This window comes from Hipposideros armiger, unplaced genomic scaffold, assembly GCF_001890085.2.
Source record: "Hipposideros armiger isolate ML-2016 unplaced genomic scaffold, ASM189008v1 scaffold_92, whole genome shotgun sequence".
Classification (NCBI taxonomy): domain Eukaryota; kingdom Metazoa; phylum Chordata; class Mammalia; order Chiroptera; family Hipposideridae; genus Hipposideros; species Hipposideros armiger.
The window spans coordinates 3,109,909-3,133,088 of record NW_017731442.1 but is presented as its reverse complement, the minus strand read 5'-3'; the positions used below and the strand labels follow the sequence as shown (position 1 = coordinate 3,133,088).

The following is a 23,180-nucleotide window of genomic DNA, read 5'->3' as shown; positions in this document are numbered from 1 at the left end:
GGTGTGGGGATGAGGGAGAAAGGGAAGGGATTAGACAGCATAAATAGGTAACTACAATATTGCCACAGGGATATTGAAAGACAGTTTGAGGAATATAATTAATAATGTTGTAAATATTTTATAGGGTGTCAGATGGTCATATGTCTTGTTAGGGAGACCACATCATAGTTGGGGCAGAGGTTTGATCACTGCACTGTACACCTGAAGCTGATGTTGTATAATATTGTATGTCAACTATAAGTGAATATATATATACTCATGGGACATGGAGTATATAGTGTGGGAGTGGAGTCATGGGAATTGTAATAGATATGTATGATATGGGGGGGGAAGTGGGGCAGCGGATTAGGGGAGGGAGGTTGTCACTTCGAAGGGTTAAAAAGTATAATTATTGCACTGTGTTGTATAGCTGAAACTAATTTTTAAAAATGTGTATTTCACAATAAAAAATAATAAAATAAAATGTTTACCTTTCATGGTCATTTTGACTTTGGAGAAGAGCCAGAAGTCACACGGTGCCAGATCCAATGAATAAGGTGGATGAGGACACACCATAATGTTTTTATTTGACAGAAATTGCTGTACCAGAAGCAATGTGTAACATAGTCTTTCCGTTACGAGTACAAAATACAGTGAATGCTGCTGCTGAGTGCCATCCAGCGGAAAGGCAGGGATCTTTAATATGGGTTAGCGGTGTGTGGAATTTTAGTAACAGTGTGTGACACATTTCAACGTGTTTGGTGCAGTAAGTTGGGTGTGAGTTATGGTTAAGAGAAGATGTGTTTTAAACTCTCCCGTAAATCATCCTCCATCATGACAAAACGCTCTGTGTCACACATCGCTTCTGGTATACGGCAATTTCTGTCAAAAACATTACGGTGTGTCCTCATTCATCTTATTCACCAGATCTGGCACCTTGGGACTTCTGGCTCTTCCCCAAAGCCAAAATGATTCAGGACATTGAGGCAGACATGACAGCACAACTAAAGACACTCACAAAAGAGGACTTCCAGAACTGCTTCAGAAAGTGGCGAGAATGATGGGATAAGTGTGTTCGAAGTGAGGAGGAGTATTTTAAGTGGGATTAATGGGAATATCTTTTACTGTAATAATTTTTTTTTTATTTGAACATTCACCATATTGTTTGATCACATCTGGTACCCGTGTGGTAAAACTTCAGAGATTTTGGTGGGCTGCTTATGAATTCTCTCCTACATTCTTACTTGAATAGAGATATTTCTAATGACAAGGACAAGGGAAAATTAACATATTTTGAGCACCGGTTCAACAGACACTGTGCTTGGCTTCTCATATAATTCACTCTCATAAGAGTCCTATGTTATTTATTATAATAGTAACTGCTATATGCTAAGGAGCTTTATTTATTTCACCTTATTTTATTCTTGCAACATTCTCATAAAGCAGGTGATATAATCTTTGTTTGTAGATTATAATTACTTGCCTAAGGTCACAAAGCTAGTAAGTGGAAGAACTTGAATTTGAACCTACCATTATTTATCTGTAAAACACATACCTTTTACTACATCATGTAGCCTCACAGAAAGGATAAACAACACAAAACCTCTGAAACCTAGCTTAAAACACCAACCAGATATACTCTTCATTTAACAAATAATTAATAAGCCCCATTTTCTCAGTCATTCATTTTTGAAATTTTGCAGTCATGTCTTATTTTTACTCTTTTCCCATATACTTATTCATTCACCACTTCTTCCTGAAACCTGGCTTTTAAATCAGAAATAACCCCAACTAATTAATGTCTTTTATTTCCAGAATAAAGTCCGAATTCTTCCAGAATTTGTAGCTCTCCATAATCTTACCACATATGCTACTTGTCTGACTGTAGCTCAGCATGGAATAAGTTTGTTAGCACTAGCAGAAGCTCTGTCCAAGTCTGCCTCAGGAAATTTTCATTCTCTCAAAGCAGTGCATTCCAGCTTTTGAGTAGCCCCTTCCAATTGTTAAAAGTTTCTTATTTTATATTGAATTCTGTCTTTTTGTAGTTTTCGTCTGGAACTACAGGGTTCCAGTGTTCCCTTTGTCCATTCAGAACAACTTCAATTCTCATTTCACTTAAAGACAGCATATCTGCCAAGTCTTCACTGGATTTAAGTTGCATTAGTTTCTTTAACTGTGCTTATTTCATATTTAAAACTTATTCTAAACCATTGTCCTTCTCTATTGAACCTGTTTTAGTTGAATGTATACGAGTATCACTTAATAGTATATCCCAAAAAGTGAACACAGTGATCTGAGGTCTGCCTAGTAGAAGGAAGGAATTATTACCTCCCTCATTCTAGGTATTATACCTCCATTAATTTAGTTTCATTTGTTACTCACTCTGTGGAAGGTATTTGTTGGGATACTTTGTTTCTCAGTTGCTAATTCACTGTGGAAATGAAACTTAGAAAAGAGATCCAGTTGAGCTTGGTTCTATTAAGTGAATATTTTCCTTTTGTTACTCTAACCTGTTTCTTCCTATTTCTGAAAAGGCTTTCAAACCAAATCACCTGCCCTTACTCTACCACCCTGTCCTAGCTTTTTCCCCTATCCTTCTACTGCTTTTGCCACCTATTTTTATCTACAGATCCCTTTTCCTTCCTTTCCTTTTCTTACATTTTCCTTTCTGTCTATCCCTTACATATTCTTTACTTGCTGGGTCTGCTACAGTAATCAGGCATGAGCTATGTGAGGTCCTAGAAACTAGAAAGGTAAATTCTCTAGATCAGTGCTTCTCAAATTTTAATATAAATTCAAATCCTTTAGGGATCTTGTTGAAATGCAGGTTATTGTTCTGTAGGTCTGACTAGAGCCTAAGTAAGATTCTGCATTTCTAAAGAGCACCAGGTAATGCTGATGCTCAGGTTTGTGTACCATACTTTGAGTAGTAGTGCTCTAGAAAACTAGTTGAACTTTGATGCCGTTTGTTCATGGTGACAGATTTTACATTTTACATTTTATTCTTTTTTACCTTTATTTTAAAAGAAAGATTTAGAACATAATTAGTGTATTTCAAAGTTATTCCTTTGGTAAGGTCTTGATTGTATTTTTTTTTTTTAAAGATTTTTATTGGGGAATTGGAGGGATGGGAACAGTGCTGGGGAATTGGGGAAAGGGGAACAGACAAGTTGCTGTCGTTTTGTTCTTCAGTCTAGTTGTGGAGGATGTTGCTTCACTGGCCCAAGTTGGCACCATCATTGCGCTCTTCCCTGGCGAGGCAGATCAGTCGCCGGCTTCTGGACGGCCGCTCACTGCGGCTGCTGGCCGCTCACGCTGGCTGCTGGCCACACACGGTAGCCCATGGCAATCCACTGCCACAGGGACTGCAGCCCACGCCGTCGCCGGTGACTCATGGCAGCCCAGCTCCAGGTTGAGCTGTTGTTCAGCATCTTAGCTGTGGAGGGCAGTGTCACTGGCCCTCATATGTGGGATCCGAACCGGGGCCCTCTGGCATCCCAAGCGAGTTCTTAACCATTGCGCCACTCGGCCGGCCCTTGATTGTATTTTTAATACACTTTCAACATATTAATGGATATCTAAAGAAAGGGGAAAGTTAAAGTACAATCTCTATTATCTTTACAAAAAATTTTTTTTTCTTTGTTTCCTTGTCTTTTATGTTCGTACATTACCTCCATCATTATTTATTTGTTTATGTATGTGTGTATGTATGTATTTTAGTGCTTAACATTTGATTGCAGTGCCCAGTATACATACCTGTTTTCCCCGCTACACTTTGAACCTCAAGGACAGAGTGCCTTGTTCGTGTTTATGTTCCCAATACCTGATATTTAACAGGAATTAATTTGGATTGAGTGCAAAATATTAATTTTTAATAATTTTTAATGATTCCTTCCTGAAAAGTCATTTCATGGTAAACATTGTTCTCATTGGATGTGAAACCAGTCATTGTCTTTATAGTCAAAAGAAATAATGGTCTTGTAAACTGTAGGCTAAAATGGGTCTGTTCGTTTTTTGAAACATCTATGTCCTGATGTGCAAGCCAAGATGACATACGAGTAAGTATTTAGCATCCTTCTTCCAGGTTCTGGGTTACAAAAACCTAAAAGTAGGAAATCTGTTCCAAATCTGTTGATTTCCCCCCCCCACATCAATAGTATATCTCTTATGGTGAAATCAGGTAGCAGAAATGAATAGCTATGAAAAACCAGTGCAGATGTTCACAAAGATTTACAAATCTCTAGTCATTGCACACTGAGCAGCAACAACAAAAGTGTTGCATCTTCTTAGACCAAACTACTATATGTTTTGCAAATTTTCTGTACTTCTCATGACTGCATGCCTTTGGGGTAAAAGCATGTAATTTTAGTGCATAATATTTTATAGTTTACAAAATATTCTGAAATAGTTTGCACAAATAGCATATATCCTGCATATGCAGTTTTGATATGCATTTTGAGGCTGAAGGGATTCCAGCTGGCCCTTTGGATGAAGGGTATGAACAGTCCTAGAAAATCTATACTATGGTTATCCAACTGTGACAGGCTAAGTTGCTTCTGGGGTCACTTAATCAGACTAACTTCTGAGTGGAGAAGTCAGACTTAGCTTTGATATCTGTCTCTTGTAAATCATTTACATTTTGCTGGTATAATTCTAACTCTGCCCAGAGCTTCTAGTTATTGTAAGAAATTAGAATTCATAATTTTGATGCATCAACATTGTTTATAGCCCTGAGAATCTTAAAATTATCTCAAAATAGGGAATGAAATATTTCTTTGTCTCTTAAAATTATAGATATATTCTGATCAGCAAGCCCACAGTATGGACAGAAGGATTAAGAATGCAGTTTCTTGAAGGTTTTCGATCTTTTTTGAAGATTCTTACTTGTATGCAGGTATGATATAGTTATTCTGTACATCAGTAAGATAAATTTAACCCGTCTTTAATTTTTTTTTAAGCAAATTGTGGTTTTCATTTGAGGAAGGATATATCTAGCAAACTAGAAATAAAATTTAAACACTGCCTCACTGATCCTGCTTTAATCTTTCCGTATACCTTAGTTAACCACTGCTATTGCTGTTAATGTTATTGCTAACCACGTGATACTGTAGTAAGCACTTCACATGCGTTATCTCTCGAACCTCATAGCAACCTTATGAGGTAGTTATTATTATTATTATCCCCTTTTTCACATACAAGGAAATGGAAATTTAGAAATAATTTGACCAGGGTCACACAGCTAGAAAGTGACAGAGCTGGTATTTGAACTCATGCATTCTGACTAGTATAACAACTATGTTAAAAAGCTATGCGTATATGAATGTGAATCCTGACAGTTTTATATTTTGCCAGTAAAGGAGCAAAGAAAGAGGGCCCATATGTATAGGTTAACTACTCTTTTCTTGCAGGGAATGGAAGAAATGAGAAGACAGGTTGGGCAACATATAGAAGTGGATCCTGACTGGGAGGCTGCCATTACTATACAGATGCAATTAAAGAATATTTTACTCATGTTTCAAGAGTGGTGCGCTTGTGATGTAAGTAAAATTGTTAGTAGGAGCAGTACCTTTTAAAATGCTCTAATAGTTACTATTAGTATAGTTTTATGTTGCAACTTCCTTGATGTAATGCTTTATTATTTAAGTAGTTTCTTATATATTTGAATTTGTCTTATTAAATTTAGAAGGAAAATTCAGTTTTTCACACTTAATTAGAAAATATACTCCATGGTAGTTTCGTTTACCATTGGGAGTAGTGTGGTTTAAAAAATACAGCCATACTTGTTTGTTTGTTTGTTTGTTTATTTATTTATTTATTTATTTCCTTGGACATGAATATAAATAATGTGAAAATTAGGACAACATAGACTTTTAAATATTCCAACAAAGGAGAGGGGTGGATATTTATTCAATCATTAATGCTTTGTTATATGTGTTAAACCATTAAGAAAATTAATTTCAAAATATAGAACTAACGTATTTTCTTAAGAAATAATTCTGGACCATAACCCTCTTTAAACACACAATTCTACCCCAGATACTCTTTTAGGAATATGACCTAATTTATTTCTATTCTGAGAAAATTGACATTACCTGAGTCAAATTCTTTCGTCTTCTCCAGTTTCTCTCTACCTTTCACCATAGTCTTTTCACTGACTAAGTTTCTCTGTATCTTCATTATTGATTTCTTTCTTTTCATCTCTTTCTAAAACTAATGTCTAGGCGCTTTGTCTCAGCCTATATTGCTGCTTTCTGAAGTTTGCTTCCTCACTTGTCTCCTCTGGTATTTCCCATTCTTTCATTCATCTGCCTATAAACACACAGGACTCCCTTATTGAAAACAACAAGAATAAAAGCCCCCTTACTTGTTTTTCCTACCTCTGTAAGCTGTACTCTATCTCTCTTTTTTCCTTTTCTCTGTGCTACCACTAGCAGTTGGTCACAGGTTCAGAGTGGCAGTCATATAGACACAAAAGACCTTAATGTAGCACAGTAGCTCTATATAACAATGAGTGGAAATACTGCCCAGCAACTAGCCATAGCACATGTTTTTTTGCTCCCCTCGCTCTAATGGAGAGCATGCATAATTGTTAGAAGTGAGGTCAAAATGTCTATTGTTCACCTTGACATCTGCCAAAACTTAAAAGTCGCCTACATTTACTATTGTCACTCTTGAGCTTCTAAAACCTCTTTAGCATCTGGCTTCTGCCCTTACCAATTGACAGGTATTGATTTTTGAAAAAATTTCAAAGGATTTATTTAGTAACCAAATTCAGAGGTCTTTTCTAAGTCCCCATCTTCTTTTAAATGTCTGTAGCATTGTATTCTGTTGAGTACCTTAACCTTTTTTTTTTTTAAAGATTTTTATTGGGTAATTGGGGGGATGGGAACAGTATTGGGGAATTAGGGGAAGGGGAACAGACAAGCTGCTGTCATTTTTTTTGTTCTTCAGTCTAGTTGTGGAGGACGCTGCTTCACTGGCCCAAGTTGGCACCATCATTGCACTCTTCGCCAGCGACTCACAGCAGCCCAGCTCCAGGTTGAGCTGTTGTTCAGCATCTTAGCTATAGAGGGCAGTGTCACTGGCCCTCATATGTGGGATACGAACCGGGGTCCTCTGGCATCCCAAGCGAGTTCTTAACCATCGCGCCACTCGGCCGGCCCTACCTTAACCTTTTTTGAAACTTTCTTTCCCTCTGATTTTCACAAACCTACATTATCCTAATATTGCTGTTGTGACTACACATTTCAGTCAGTGATTGCCTTTTTTCCCCCCAATTCCTTCTGCCTAGCAAGTGAGACATTCCCCAATATTCTCTTCTCTTTCTTACAGGTGTTTTATTTCTACCACCTCAATTAAAATTTCATAGAGATGACTCTGCCAAGCTATCATACCATGTCTGTTTGTGTGCTAGACACTCCTGCTTAGATCTTACACTTCTATTTCAAACTCAGTATATTAAATTGATTTGTCATAATTTCCTTCTACTTCCAACTTGCATTTTCTCTTCTTGACTGCCCTTGTTTTATTAATGACACTGAGATTCATACATTCATCCATACAGGAAATCTCAGAGCCACTGCATTCTGTGTATTAAATGTTAACAGATTTTTGACAGGAAAAAAAGTTCTGTGTTCATGTAAGATTGGAAAATGCTAGGTTGAACAAAATCAGGATTTTTTTAAGACACTGAACTTCTAAAACCCTTTAATTAATTTGCTAATTTCTAAGAGGGGTAGTCCCAAAATGTATTTGACCATAGCAGTCCTTTTTCAAGATAAAATCAGTATGAGAATCAGTCTTAGAAAGTGACCTTTGACTCCTCTCTCCCTACCATACTCATCCAGATTTGAATATTCCTTATCCTAAATTTCTTTCTTTCTTTTTTTTTTTAAAGATTTTATTGGGGAATTGGGGGAGGAGAACAGCATTGGGGAATTGGGGAAAGGGAACAAACAAGTTGCTGTCCTTTGCTGCTTCAGTTGTGGAGAACGTCGCTTCACTGGCCCATGTTGGTATTATTATTGCGCTTTTCCCGGGTGAGGCAGATCTGTCGCTGGCCACTGGACGGCCACTCATGATGGCTCTTGGCAGCTCATGCTGGCTGCCGGCTGCTCACACCATCTGCCAGCCACTTACGGTATCTTATGGCAGCCCACTGCAGTTTCACTGCAGCCTACGCTGTTGCTGGTGACTCACAGTAGCCCAGCTCTAGGTCAAGCTGTTGTTCACCATCTTAGCTGTAGAGGGTGCAGCGTTACCGGCCTTCATGTGGGATCCGAACTGGGGCTCTGCTGCTCAGAGCTGGTGTCCCAAGCCAACTCTTAACCAACGCGCCTCTTGGCCGGCCCATAAATTTCTTTAATAATCCTAACTTATTTCCTATGGGTTTATTCTTTTTTGCCCTGAATACCTCCTTCATACTTCAGATACCATCAATGTATTTACATGTCAATGCAAAGGCATATTTTCAATTACATTGCTCATTAATTCCATCTATAAACTTTTTGATTTATTTCTCCACTGCCTGAAAAGGAGGTCTACATCCCCTTATTTCTGTTTGTTCTATATCTCTCCGCTTACAGTGCCACTGTTTCCTTGTTTTTTTCCTAATACTTAGTTCTGCATGTTTTTTAGACCTCACTCAAAAGCTGCTTTCACAAATATGTCTTTTCAATTGTTTGTGACTCTTTTCTATGCCCTCCTTGTGTAATTAGTTTCTACCATTTATATGGTATGCACAATGGTTAACTGTATGTGTGTGTGTGTGTCTGATAGTCTGATATTTCTTACTGGTTTGCAGATCCTGTGGAGGTAGCCCTAGTAATACATAGAACAATTTCGTGCTTATATCTAGTGAATATCTATTGAATGATGTGGTAAAGTAGATAATTTGTCAATTTATTTGCATCTTTATTTTCCTTTTAGGAAGAACTGTTACTAGTGGCTTATAAGGAATGTCATAAAGCTGTGATGAGGTGTAGTACAAGTTTTATGTCTAGTAGCAAGACAGTAGTACAATTGTGTGGTCATACTTTGGAAACTAAGTCCTACAAAGTATCTGAAGATCTTGTAAGCATACATCTGCCACTCTCTAGGACTCTTGCAGGTGAGAGTTTGTTTTGTGCATGTTTCTATTAGCTTTGTTTTGTAGATATTCAGAGTAGTAGAATCATTTCTATTTTTGTTCTTTGCTGAGTATGTATAGACATACTCAGATCAGATACTGTAATTAAAAGCTATCACTGTCACTGTCCTTCAAAGGGCTGTCACCAGAACATCTAAGGATGCTTGTTTACCTGGACCTTTTGTTATCTTGGTTAGCTAATGCATCTTTATAGTATACACTTAAAGATTAACTTGGTAACTCATCTCCCACTCAAATTTAAATATAGTAAAATCTTGTTGCTGGTTTTTAACCTCTTTTCTACCTGATTATAGCAGTGTGTTGTCTGTGTTACTATTTCTTTCACCACTAAAAGGAAAAAAATCATAGATTTTCATTAATCATTCTTTGATTTACATTTCCATGTAAATTAGTCCTGNATATTGGGTTGTCGGAAAAGTCATGACGCATTTTTGCAATAAAAAACATAGAAAAAATACGTCATGACTATTCCGACAACCCAATATTTATATTTTAATCATGGTAAAATATATATAACATAAAATTTACCACTTTAATAATTTTAAGTTTACAATTCTGTGGCATTAAGTACATTATATGTTGTGGAGCATCAACACCATCCATCTCCAGAATTGTTTTCATCTTCCCAAACTGAAATTCTGCACCTATTCAATATAAGTCCTCATTCCCCACTCCCTGCAGTCCCTGGCAACCACCATTCTACTTTCTGTCTTTATGACTTGACTACTTTAGGTACCTCATGTAAATGAAATCATACACATATCCTTTTATAACCAGCTTATTTCATTTAGCATAATGTCCTCAGAGTTTATCTATATGGTAGCATGTGTTTGAATTTTCTTCCTTTTTAAAACTGAGTAATACTCCATAATATGTATATATCACATTTTGTTTACCCATTTATCTACCAATGGATGCTTCTGTTGTTTCTGCCTTTTGGTTATTGTGAATAACGTTGGTGTGAACATGAGTGTACAAGTATCTGTTTGAGTCCTTGTTTTCAATTTGGGGTATATACCCATAAGTGGAATTGCTGAATTTTAAGGTAATTCTCCTTTTTAATGTTTTGAGGAACCTGCCATACTGTTTTTTTATAGCAGCTATACCATTTTACATTCCTTTCAGCAGTGCACAAGGATTATAATTTCTCCACATCCTTACCAACATTTGTTATTTAATGAATGTGAGATGTTATCTTGTGGTTATGATTTGCATTTCCCTAGTGATTTCTGATATTGGCATCTTTTCCTGTGCTTATTGGCTATATATATATAAATCTTTGGAGAAGTGTCTATTCAAGTCCTTGGTCTATTTTTTTAATCAGATTTATTTTTGTTGTTGTTGAGCTATTGGAGTTCTCTATATATTCTTATTAGATAAATGATTTACAAATATTTTCTCCAATTTTATATGGGTTGCCTTTTCACTGTGTTGATAGTGTCCTTTGATGCAGAAACATTTTTAGTTTTGATGTAGTCTAATTTATTTTTACTTTAGTGACCTGTGCTTTCAGTGTTGTATCCAAGAAATTATTGCCACATCCAATGTCATGAAGCGTTTTCCCTATGTTTCCTTCTAAGAGTTTTATAATTTTGGTTCCTATGTTTAGGTCTTTGATTAATTTTTAGTTAATTTTTGTATATGGTATAATTGACATGTGATTTTATGTCATTTCTATTTTTATTAAAAGAAACACTTAGATAAGTTTTCATTTCTTTTGATACTTGGTTAAGAGCAGAATAAGCACATTTTGAGAGACAGCATATTATTCTTATATAATATATAAACACACCTTGCATGATGTAGGTAGGATCTTAAATATGTTAGTAACGCTGTGTTTCAAGGTGTCATTTCTAAGCTAAGTAAATGTATATTTAAGTCTCACAAGTACCCAAACGTAATGAATTAACTAGGAGACAAATTAACTGGGTTTATTGTTTTCTCATTTTTCTCCTTTTATTTACCCTTTAGGTCTTCATGTGCGTTTAAGCAGGCTGGGTGCTATTTCAAGACTGCATGAATTTGTGCCTTTTGTAAGTGACTCCATTAACTATTGATTTGCTTATATCATATTCTAAATACTCTTGGTTGATGAGTGAGAAGAAGACTAATATTTTGAAATCCATCTGAATAATTCCCATTTAGTAATTTTACATCTATATATAGTACATTGAAATCTGAATCACAGGGACTTAGAGTCATCTAGTTCAAGCCCTTCCATTTTACAGATTAGAAAGCTGAGGAATATATAGCGCCATAACTTTGAGACACATCTGAGCCTTCTGTGAAATAATGAAATTGACCTCACTCTGTTTCAGGAGGATTTTCAAGTAGAGGTTCTGGTGGAATATCCTTTGCGTTGTCTGGTCTTGGTTGCCCAGGTTGTTGCTGAGATGTGGCGAAGAAATGGACTCTCTCTCATTAGCCAGGTATGGCAAGGCTAATTATTCACATTTATGAATGTGTTCATTTTCTGATTTTTTTTTTATATATAATTTTACCTTGTGTTCCTGGATTTTGATGAATAAGTGCTTTCCGTTTTCTTGTATAAACTCAGAAATGTAAGTTCTAGTGACCATGTAGTCATTTCTCTTTTTTTTTATCCTATTGAGTGGATAAATTAGGTAAAAGCCAGTAGTACCCCCGGAAACCTGCTTATTAACATAGGACTTTCTGAAGATTACCTTACTTGGGGACTTGTAGTCTTCTCACCACCAGTCTTAATTGAGGCCCACCTTATAAGTTTTCCTTCTATTTTAGAGCAAATAAGTAGAAGTGCTTTTCCTAAATGGTGGAGAAACAGGACTTGTAAATATATCACTTTGGAGAAAAATGGTATTATGATTGATTGTAGAAATTGGTTTACTTTTATTGAAATTGGTATTTTAAACTTAGGGGAAATAAATTTTTTTATTACACACGTTGACAGTATTTACTAATATAGAGCATTTTTAACTCTGAAGTATTTTCATGCCATATAGTCTCACTTTATCTTCATAAATCCCTTAAGAATGATTCATAGATTTATAATTTATTTTTTGCCATAAGGAGTTCTTGGGGTTTCTAGTTTAAAACTGAGAAAGTTATCAGAATAGTTTTTGTTGAGAATTCTGTTTGAAATAAAGTAATTCTTTTAGCTTTTATTCTACGTTTTTTTAAATAGGTGTTTTATTACCAAGACGTTAAATGCAGAGAAGAAATGTACGATAAAGATATCATCATGCTTCAGGTACCTATTTAAATTACTTCTGGTATTTATGTCTTAAACTTGCTTCTTGATTCCTTGTAATAAGAAAAAATGTTGTAATTATTTTTAACTTTATTTACTTAAATGTTTCTCATTGTTAAAATATGGTATCATAAAAATGGAAGAGACTACTTCACTATTTTCTGCAGACTTAGTGTTTCTCCATTTAATGCACGAGAACTGTGATGCTGTGTTTCTTTCACAGATTGGTGCATCTGTAATGGATCCCAACAAGTTTTTGTTATTAGTACTTGAGAGGTTTGAACTTGCTGATGCTTTTAACAAGACCATATCTACAAAAGACCAGGTACGCAACAGAAACTGATATGTGAATTAATTCCAAAGGAAGTATTATTGTTAACAATTTTAATCATATTTAAATTTTTATTCTTTATGTATATTGGCAAAAACCACACACACACACACACACACACACACACACACACACACATATATATATATATATATATATATATATAAAACATGCATATATATTTACATATACACACATATACTCTTTTTAACTCTATAAAAATTAGAATAGTTTAACAAAAAGGAGAAGAAAAATCACATGCAACACAGCCTTATAGAAATGATCAATTTGAAACTTTTGGAATCTTGCTTGTTTTTAAAGAAAAATTGGATCATTTTGTATGTGCTATTTTGTAATTTGCTTCCTGTGCTTAATGAAATAATTGTGATAGGTTTTTTTTTGCTTGTCACTAAATAAAAATACAACTATATCTTCATTTTTTTTTACATAATCTTTTTTTTTTTAATTGGGGAGTTGGGGGAATGGGAACAGTTCTGGGGAATTCGGGGAAGGGGAGCCCCTGCTGCAGTGAATTGCCATGGGCTACCGTGTGTAGCCAGCAGCCAGCGTGACTGGCCAGCAGCTGCTGTGAGCAGCCATCCAGAAGCCGGCGACTGATCTGCCTCGCCAGAGAAGAGCGCAATGATGGTGCCAACTTGGGCCAGTGAAGCAACGTCCTCCACAACTAGACTGAAGAACAAAACGACAGCAACTTGTCTGTTCCCCTTCCCCAATTCCCCAGTGCTGTTCCTATCCCCCAATTCCCCAATAAAAAAATCTAAAAAAAAAAAAAATGATGCCACAAAATAGCATACTTAAATTATATATAAATAAAGTTAGAATTGGAGAAATAGTAATTGCTCCCTTTTTAAGAATAATACCAATTGACGTTTATGGGCCAAGAGATCAAATTGAGTATAGTAAGTAGGTACTTAGTATATAGCAAACAGGAAATAAATTTCCACTATTTTTATTGATGAAATTAAAACTATAGTAATAATTGAGTGCAGTTTTTTGTAATACAATTCTACTAAAAGAATGAATTGTTTTTGTTATAACATGTTACTTAATTGAAGCTCTATGTTAGTGTTCCCTGTGAAAATCATTCCTAGTTACTGGGACCATACAGAAACAGGCTGTTGGCTGGATTTTGCCTGCTGGCTATAGGTTGCTGATCATTGGGTTAGATGCTTGAGAGAAGACCAGCAAAGCACTGTTCATAAAAGAACAAGTAATGGTTAGCCTTACCAACATCCTTTGCTTGCTTCTTTCCATGTGTTGTTAGTGGGATAGATGGTACTGGTATTTTTAATCTTTGTTGACCTGATAGGTGAAACATGGTGTTTATTTTCACTTGTCGTTCACCCTTTTTCTGTTTTTGTAAAAGTTCCCTATTTAGTAAGGATATTAATTCTTCATTTATCGTATTTGTTACATTTTTCATTGTTTATAATTTGTCTCATGAAATTTTGTTACATCTTCATTGTTTTAATATTTTACCTGTTTATAAGGTAACTCTTGACTACTTTGAGTTTATGAATCACATGATTTTATTCTTTGAAATTAGCAGCCACTTGCAAAGGGCCAAAGAATAGGATATAAAATACAAAGCTAATTTTTAATCATGTTTTATACTTAGTAAAAATGAGTATCTGATTTACTATAGTGCTTAAATAAGAGGTGTGTTAGGGAAGGATACTCTCATTGCAATTGTTTATTTGAAGCCACGATCTCACCAACCCAGGTAAGAAGGAAGCCAATAGTAGAGGAAAACTCAAAGATTAGAGTTAAGTTTGTTGACTTAAGGCTATGTGGGGAATAATGATAATGAAAACAATAATAATATTTAATAATTGTTATTGAGTTCTTATTACATGCCAGATATTGTGAACCTTATTGAATTTGATGTCAAAAAGGCAATTATTCACCTCATAATTCTCTGTTGCTGTGGTCTGGAAGAGAATACGGGACTGGGTGGACCATGATTCTGATGCAGAAATGTATATTTTGTGGAAGTTTTTGGCTCTTATGCAACTAATTTATTGTTTTTTGATTCTATAGGATTTGATTAAACAATATAATACATTAATAGAAGAAATGCTTCAATTCCTCATCTATATTGTGGGTAAGATTAAAACATGTTTTGAAATAGCACACGGATTACTTTTTAGAAAGAAAATTAATAAGAGCTATAATTTATCATTTTACTCCAAATGTAGTGTAAAATATTAGCTAGCTATTAATGTGACTGTGATTAATATGTTTAGAAACCTACCTATAAGAAAGTATAGCTATTACATCTTTATTTTTCAATATTTAATTTGTAATTATTTGGACTTGTTTATAGAGGTCTGGAATGTAATTATGATAGAAATATAGATGAAAACGAGCTATACATTGAGTGCTAAAAGTTTTATATATATATATATATATATATATATATATATATATATATGAAATTTCAGTGTAACATAGGTCTAAGTAAAATACACTTTCATTGTGTCATTCTATTAAATTACTTTGTGCAAATATTGGCCATACTTTTACTTTTGTATATTCTATGTTATAGTCTTTGTTGATTTTACCAGCTAAGTAAAAGTCTTTGGCTTCTCATTTTGGCTCTTATTTCTTACTTTACTGCAGCAGACTCTGCTTTGTGTTAATAGTTCCTATTAAGGTTCTAGCCACTAGCTAAATCTGAAAACATGGGCTCACCTTACTTGTTTTTCAGAGAGCTAGTTGCAGAGTAGGTGCTTGTCTCAGCAGGAAGTGTGGTAAGCCTTCATTGCTAAGTGAGATGTAAATCTTCCAGGCACTAACTTCCTGTCCAGAATATTCCATAGTAAACTGAAGAAAAAAAACAGACAAATTAAAAATGTGTTAAAGATTTTTAAGTTAATGATATATTTTATTAAATAATGAAACCTTGAGGGGAATTTTTCTATTTGTTCTTAGAATAGTATATGAAGAATTTCTAATACTGTACTATATTTTTGCTGTTTTATTTTTTTTTACTATTATTGCTTTTATTTTGCTTTTATTGTGTTTACATTTATTGGGTTTTTCCTTCTATGTGATTTGATTTTTAGTTAATACTTGCTGTATTCCTAAATTCATTAATTTCAAGAGTCAACATTTTAAATATATATATAAAACCTCTGATTTTATAATAGAGAAAACATTAAAAAATGGAAAAAGATTCAGATTAGGAATCAGAAGATCAGTATTGGCTTTACTATCAATTATCAAGAGCATGCCAGTTACATTCTTTGGGTTTCAAATTCCTGATTTGTAAAATGTGAAGGTAATCTACATGATCTCTAAGGGTCTTTCTGACACTAAACTTGTAAGGGATACTGTTTTTGGTGGAAAAAATTAGAAAATTACGAAATGCTTTACAATTGTAAAGAGGAATGAGTCTGGTGGAAATGAATTAATTTAACAAAAAGATAATTCTTTGGCTAATTTGTAGAATTCATCAAGTTTATTAGGCAAAGTATTACTGTCTTTGTAATAACCCTCTCATAGAGATCATTGACTTTGTACACATGTTGTAGTATTGAAAATCATTGGTGACATGAGGCCAGATTTTGTAAGCCTTCTTGAGGCAATGGAAATTAGGTGCTGTTAACACCAATGAAGTTCCCCTAGTTAATTTAGCTATTTTCTCTCTCCATTTGGCAGTTTATTGAGGTGGAAAATGGAAACCTGATTATGTGGGCATTTTAACAACACCAGTCATTCCTGATACATATTACTGTTTTGTCATCTAACCCATAAACACATTTTTAAGCATTTTGTTTTTCAGTTTTCACTTTGTTCTTTCTTAAATAACAAGTAAAGACACAATTGAGGAAGATCTTGAAAGGAAAGCTATTGTTCAGTGATGGCCACTGCTCATTCAATGCCATCTGCCTTGTTTTCTGGATTAGAAACACATGCTAATTTAATTGAGGGTCCTTATTTATAATGTGTGAGTATGTGTATGTATACTTATGTGTGTGTGTTTAAGAAAGTTAAGAAAAGGCTTGTGTGTGTTCTTGAGATCTCTTCATTTTTCTTCCTCCATCTTTCAGCAAATAAGACTTTTCTTATTCAAATTTAGGAATATGTCCACATAATTTTTGGTCCCTCTCTCATAGACTTAATTTAATGCAATGTTCTGTGTATAAATGCTCCTCTTGGCACAAGACTTAAATAGGAAGCAGTTAATTGTTTTACTTTCTCTTTTCACTGTTTGTATTAGGAGAGCGTTATGTACCTGGAGTGGGAAATGTGACCAAAGAAGAGGTCACAATGAGAGAAATCATTCACTTGCTTTGTATTGAACCCATGCCACACAGTGCCATTGCCAAAAATTTACCCGAGAATGTAAGACCAATTTTATTTTTTACTCCATTCGCCTCAGATGGGATAGTTTCCTTTTATTTATCTTTAATTGGAAGCTACTTCAGAGTTTTAAGAAAATTTGTTTAGCAAATCTTGCAGATGTAAAACTGTCACCATTTATTATTTAGTGGTTTAAACTTGAAGTTTGGGCCTTTGGGCATTAGGAAACATTTTAGAAACGTTCTGGCTATTTAGGAGACATTTTAGAGCAAGAAACTCCTTGACTTGTTGTTTACTTTAAAGTAAGATTTCTACAGAGGAAAAGGAGGTTCCCTGAAATACTGAGATTAGTTGGGTGGTGTGTTAGTTGGAATCTTCTGAGAAGCAGATGTCAAGACAAAACATTTAAGATTTTATTAGAAACAATGCCTGTGAGAGAAAGTGGTGAGGAAGCTGGGAAAGGCTGAGAGAGCCCTCAGACTGTGTGTGATGCAAGTCTGACTCCAGCTGAAGGAACTAGGGAGGAAGGTTAGATAGATGAATCCTAGGTTGGCTAGCCTAATCAAGGTTTGATGCCTTCCCATGTCTCCGAGTGAGCCTGCATTAGTATCGCTGTTTCTTCTAATTGGAGGTCTGCAGGGTGCGTTTTCATGACTGCCATGGGTGATATTTATATTTATATACTGATATTTAAGTAATAGTCCTAAAGGTTATGAATCTCATATTTTTTCCCCTGGGATTTAACTAAGAATTAGAACAGTGATTCTTAAAAGAGAATTAGACTTATCTGTGCTGTGAAGGCTTTCCGGAGAAGTAGACTAAAGATAAGCTTTGGCTATTGGTCATTTTCCCCCAAAATTATTTGTATCTTTTTCCAGTTTCATTTTTTAAAAATTATTTTCCAATTACAGTTGACACAATATTGTATTAGTTTCAGGTGTACAAGTAGTGATTAAACATTTATGTACCTTACAAAGTGATCCTCTAGATAAGTCTAGTTTCAGTTTCATTGTTAACTGATTCTTAAACTGTAACCATTTGGCATATCACTTTCATAATTTTTGTATATCCATCCACCAATTTTATAATTACTAATACATTTTAAAATCAATTTACTTACATTTTCCTTAGCATCTTTCTTAGCAATAATATCAGTAAAATAGAAGGTTTGATGTTCTGGATTATTTTTTCCCAAATACACATTAAAATAAGTGAATAGCTATTCAAAATTTTAAAAATACATAGCTGTGTGCCATTAAAGTAATTCCACATACTGCTGGTGATATACATACTTTACTTTGCAGAAAAAAAAAATCTTTAGGGCATACTTTTCACTGCTTACCCCAAGTACATTATTTTCTTTCTTTTCTTTTTTTAGCTGACCCATCCTGCCACCTGCTGGCAGCTCAGCGGAAGCTCAGCTCGGGCCATGAATCAAACCAGTGACCCTGTTGCTCAGAGGTCACACTCTTGAGTGAGCTCTTAACCAACTGAGCCATTCAGCTGGCTCTCAAGTACATTATTTTCAAAAAGGAGTCTGGGGCCGGCCGAGTGGCTCAGTTGGTTAAGAGCTCACTCAAGAGTGTGACCTCTGAGCAACAGCAGTTCTATTTCTGACCCAAGCTGAGCTGCCAACAGGTGGCAGGATAGCTTAGCTTTAAAAAAAAAAAAAAGGAGTCTAACGTTCTTAATTTTTGCATGACTATAGGAATCTATTACCTTAGTTTAGTATCTTAACTAGGTCTTTATCCTGATTTTAAATGACTTCATTTAAAAAATCCTTGTTCAAAGAAAAGTTCAGGTCAATTAGAAAAAAACAATTGTTATATAATTGTAGAAGCTGGAATGTATTTGGACATTTGCTGTAGATCCCATTTATTTTGTTACCTTGGATTTAGGGATTAAGATATGATGGGCATGTGCTTAAATGATGTGGGTGATGAATATATTACCTAAAAGTTTTTTCTTTGAACTATTGGTAATGTGTGTATGTGGTGTGTGTGTGTGTGTGTGTGTGTGTGTGTGTGTGTGTGTGTGTGTACACATGCACATGAGGGCAAATTTAGATAAAATTTCTTCCCTAAGAAATTTATACATAGGTCTTTCTCTGTCAAGAAATTGCTCTCTCCAAACAAAGCTAATTGGGTTTAGACCTAACTTTTTATATGGAAAATTGATCTTTTTTTATTGTATACAAAGTACTTCAACAGTGTTGTTGAAATGTATTCCAGTTCACAGTAAGAGAAGATAAAGTCATTACATGAAAGTAAAAATATATTGTTTCAACAGGAAAATAATGAAACTGGCTTAGAGAATGTCATAAACAAAGTGGCCACATTTAAGTAAGTACTTAATGTTTATACTTATTCTGAGAGGTAAACAATCTTGTTCTTGCACTTTGGATACTTTGTAGAAACTCTGAAGTTTTTGCCTGAACTCCCAAGAACAAGAATGGAGTACAGATTAGGAAAATGAGCGATAGATACACAGTAGGCATTTAGTACATGCTTGTTGAAAAAATGAGTATTTTTGGCAGGTGAATGAGAAATATCCATTTGTGATATTAGGTGACTTCAATAGTAAGTAACAAAGAAACCTTTTCAGTAGTCTTTGTATTCTATAAATTTTCATTTTATATACTAATTTTAGACTTTTCTCTAGTGGGTTTAAAACAATAGTTTACAATCGTTTGATTCTTTGTGATATATAAAATGGAAATAAGATTTTAAGTGGATTAATTCTTGAAAGTTAAAAAATTGATACTGGCAGTGAATTTTTACTTGTTATAGTATTGTATTTATAGATAATTTGCTAGTTTTAAATACCTTTAAAAATGCGATATAGCTTTTTTAATTCTCTAATAATGTTCAATTAAATATTTCACTTAAGAATTAGAAACCAAAAGCTGTTTAAATGTGCAGAGCAAATATGGTGTTCTCCTTTTGGTCTTGATGCTTTTCCTTAGAGTGCCCTATAGAGGATTCAACACTCTACTTTCATCTACACTTTGCTGCTGAGGACATGATGTCTCACTACTATTTTAGATTTGACCTTAGATCATGCAGTGTGTGTTAGTTGAGCAGGCAACCCTTAGGCTTCAGAAACTAGAAAAAAGCCTTAGAGATTTAAGAAAGGCATGGGATGAGTTCTATATAATATAAAATAAACTTCCTCAGATTTGTTTGAATTTCATAATTATGAAACATAGCTTATGGAGCCGGCCGAGTGGCGTGTTGTTTAAGAGCTGGCTTGGGACACCAGCTCTGAGCAACAGGGCCCCAGTTCAGATCCCACATGGGGGCCAGTGACACTGCCCTCTACAGCTAAGATGGTGAACAACAGCTCGACCTGGGGCTGGGCTGCCGTGAGTTGCCGGCGACGATGTAGGCTGCAGCCCCTGCCGCAGTGGGCTGCCATAAGCTACCGTGTGTGGCTGGCAGCCAGCGTGAGCGGCTGGCAGCCTGTGTGAGCTGCCAAGAGCCACTATGAGCGGCCGTCCAGAGGCAGGCGACTGATCTGCCTCACTTGGGAAGAGAGCTATGATAATACCAACATGGGCCAGTGAAGCGACATCCTCCACAACTAGACTGAAGAACAAAAACAGCAACTTGTCTGTTCCCCTTCCCCAATTCCCTAGCACTGTTCCCATCCCCCAATTCCCCAATAAAATATTTAAAAAAAAAGAAACATAGCTTAGCTGTTAATGAGGACTTTGAGCTTACAATGTAGGTTTTTAGTTTTTCTATTGGAATGAAATTTGTCATTTCGGTTTAAGCAAGTTGAATGAGATATAATGTTTTCTTCCTCTAGATTTTGACTTGTAATTTTTAGATTATTTTGTTTGTATCCTATACTTCAAGAACACTGCAGTTCATGTCTACATTTTCTGTTTATATAGGAAACCAGGTGTATCAGGCCATGGAGTTTATGAACTGAAAGATGAATCATTGAAAGACTTCAATATATACTTCTATCATTACTCCAAAACACAGCATAGCAAGGTAGGAAAAGATATTCTCTTCAGAAAATAAACCTAAAACGCTTTATGCTTTCTAACTCCACAGAAAAATTCCTGGTTTTCTGTAGTTTCATCCTGGTTTTCATTAATAGAGGCCATTTTCTCACCTGAGAAATTGAAAATGAATCAATAATGTTATCTAGTGTACAGGCAATATTCAAATTTTCCCAATTATACCAAAAATAGGCACTAGGTAAATATTGTTGACAGAAAGAATGTGGACTAAATTCTTGAGGAGGAATATTACCCATGTGTTTTGCAGTGGCCTTACTTAAGACTAGAGGACAGACATTTTGTTTCTGGAACAAGGTAGCATTTTGAATACAAACGTTGGTATATAAAATATTTTGGTAGGTTGGTGGATCTCTCCTGCCTGCTTCAAAGTATTTCATTTGTTTTCATGCTTGCTGAGCAGTATATTGAAAAAGAGACTTTTTTTTTTTAATAGGCTGAACATATGCAGAAGAAAAGGAGAAAACAAGAAAACAAAGATGAAGGTAAAAAGTGAGATTCTTAATTGACTCATTATGACTATTTTTTATGGTTTTGTTGTCAGCCAAGCATATAGTGCTTGGTTTGTTTATTGTGAGTGGGCAACTAATGGAAGTGCAAAGAACCCTTTGTTTTCTGTTCATAAAATAAGATATGGCCTACATCAGTGGTGATAGAATTTTAAGTTTATAGCAAATAGAGTTTATTTTGGATGATTGACATAGTGACTTATATCATATGTCCCTTGACATTGATGTTTTCAGTGCTTTAAAGGTAACAAAAATCATGTGTTATTTTTGCACATAATATATGATTTTGACATTTGCAATTTAGCATGTAGAATAACCCAGATAAAAATGTACCTGCTTGTCTCTTCTTCCATCCATCTCCCACCTACATCTAGCATTACCACCACCATCACCTCCTGAATTCTGCCCTGCGTTCAGCAAAGTGATTAACCTTCTAAATTGTGATATCATGATATACATTCTCAGGACCGTATTTGAGTGGGCATTAGACACAGATTCTAACTTGTGGACTGAAGGGATGCTCCAGATGGTATGTATACCTGAAATATTTTCTCTACTTCATAGAGTTCATGGAGGTTTGAAGATGTTCCCTGATCTAGCTTTGGTCAGAACCACATCCAGAACATGTGAAATCTGGGGATCATTAAAAGTAACTTAGGACTTCCTCTCTAGTCCCTGCGCAGTCGATAAGGAAACCTGGAGGTTTTCTTTTTCTCAGGCTCCCGCAAACATGGCGGACATTCAGACTGAGCGTGCGTACCAGAAGCAGCTGACCATCTTTCAAAAAAGAAGAGGGTCTTGCTTGGAGAAACTGGCAGAGAAGCTTCCGCGGTACTACAAGAACATTGGTCTGGGCTTCAAGACGCCCAAGGAGGCCATCGAGGGCACCTACATTGACAAGAAATGCCCCTTTACCGGTAATGTCTCCATCCAAGGGCGCATCCTATCTGGCATAGTGACCAAGATGAAGATGCAGAGGACCATTGTCATCCACCGAGACTACCTCCACTATATCCGAAAGTACAACCGCTTTGAGAAGCGTCACAAGAACATCTCTGTGCACCTGTCTCCCTGCTTCAGAGATGTCCAGATTGGTGACATTGTCACAGTGGGTGAATGCCAACCCCTTAGCAAAACTGTGCGCTTCAACGTGCTCAAGGTCACCAAGAAGCAATTCCAGAAGTTCTGAAACTGGATACTTCCCTACTCCACTGAACAAAATAAAGTTATTTTCTCAGTCAAAAAAAAAATAAAATAAGTAACTTAGGTATGGCACAGATATCTTTAGTGACACATTCTCATGTTTTTGGTATCCTTATTTTTGAGAACCATTTATATTTTTAAAATGAGGAAAAAAAGACATTACCCTGAGCAATATTTTTATTGATACATCCCTGCAGGCTAGGGAAGTAAAAGAAAAAATGAACATATGGGACTACATCAAACTTAAAAGTTTTTTCACAATAAAAGAAACCATCAGTAAAACAAAAAGGAAGCCTACTGAATGGGAGAAGATATTTGTTAATGATATATCTGATAAGGGATTAATAGCCCAAATATATAAAATGCTCATGCAACTCAACACCAAAAAAACAAACAACCCAATTAAAAAATGGGCAGAGGAT

General features: G+C 35.3%; 2 protein-coding genes across 3 annotated transcripts in view; both read left to right on the top strand.

The window, feature by feature from the left end:
• The window catches only part of UBR1 (ubiquitin protein ligase E3 component n-recognin 1), a 119,590-nt gene that overhangs the window by 42,017 nt on the left and 54,393 nt on the right, over positions 1-23,180 (top strand). For both annotated transcript variants that reach the window (XM_019645004.1, XM_019645003.1), the window contains exons 13-25: positions 4,774-4,873; positions 5,388-5,516; positions 8,908-9,088; positions 11,099-11,160; positions 11,446-11,556; positions 12,291-12,356; positions 12,580-12,681; positions 14,749-14,812; positions 16,934-17,058; positions 19,306-19,358; positions 20,915-21,017; positions 21,483-21,531; positions 21,930-22,084. In XM_019645004.1, coding sequence (XP_019500549.1) covers positions 4,774-4,873; positions 5,388-5,516; positions 8,908-9,088; positions 11,099-11,160; positions 11,446-11,556; positions 12,291-12,356; positions 12,580-12,681; positions 14,749-14,812; positions 16,934-17,058; positions 19,306-19,358; positions 20,915-21,017; positions 21,483-21,531; positions 21,930-22,084 — 1,300 coding nt within the window. The remainder of the gene's footprint in view (positions 1-4,773; positions 4,874-5,387; positions 5,517-8,907; positions 9,089-11,098; positions 11,161-11,445; positions 11,557-12,290; positions 12,357-12,579; positions 12,682-14,748; positions 14,813-16,933; positions 17,059-19,305; positions 19,359-20,914; positions 21,018-21,482; positions 21,532-21,929; positions 22,085-23,180) is intronic.
• LOC109384052 (40S ribosomal protein S11-like) lies at positions 22,124-22,827 on the top strand. Its single transcript, XM_019645006.1, has one exon. The coding sequence runs from the start codon at positions 22,286-22,288 to the stop codon at positions 22,742-22,744; it is 459 nt and encodes a 152-aa protein (XP_019500551.1). The 5' UTR covers positions 22,124-22,285; the 3' UTR covers positions 22,745-22,827.

Excerpts from the sequence above, each read along its gene's own strand:
- LOC109384052 (XM_019645006.1), top strand. The coding sequence starts at position 22,286 with ATGGCGGACATTCAGACTGAGCGTGCGTACCAGAAGCAGCTGACCATC.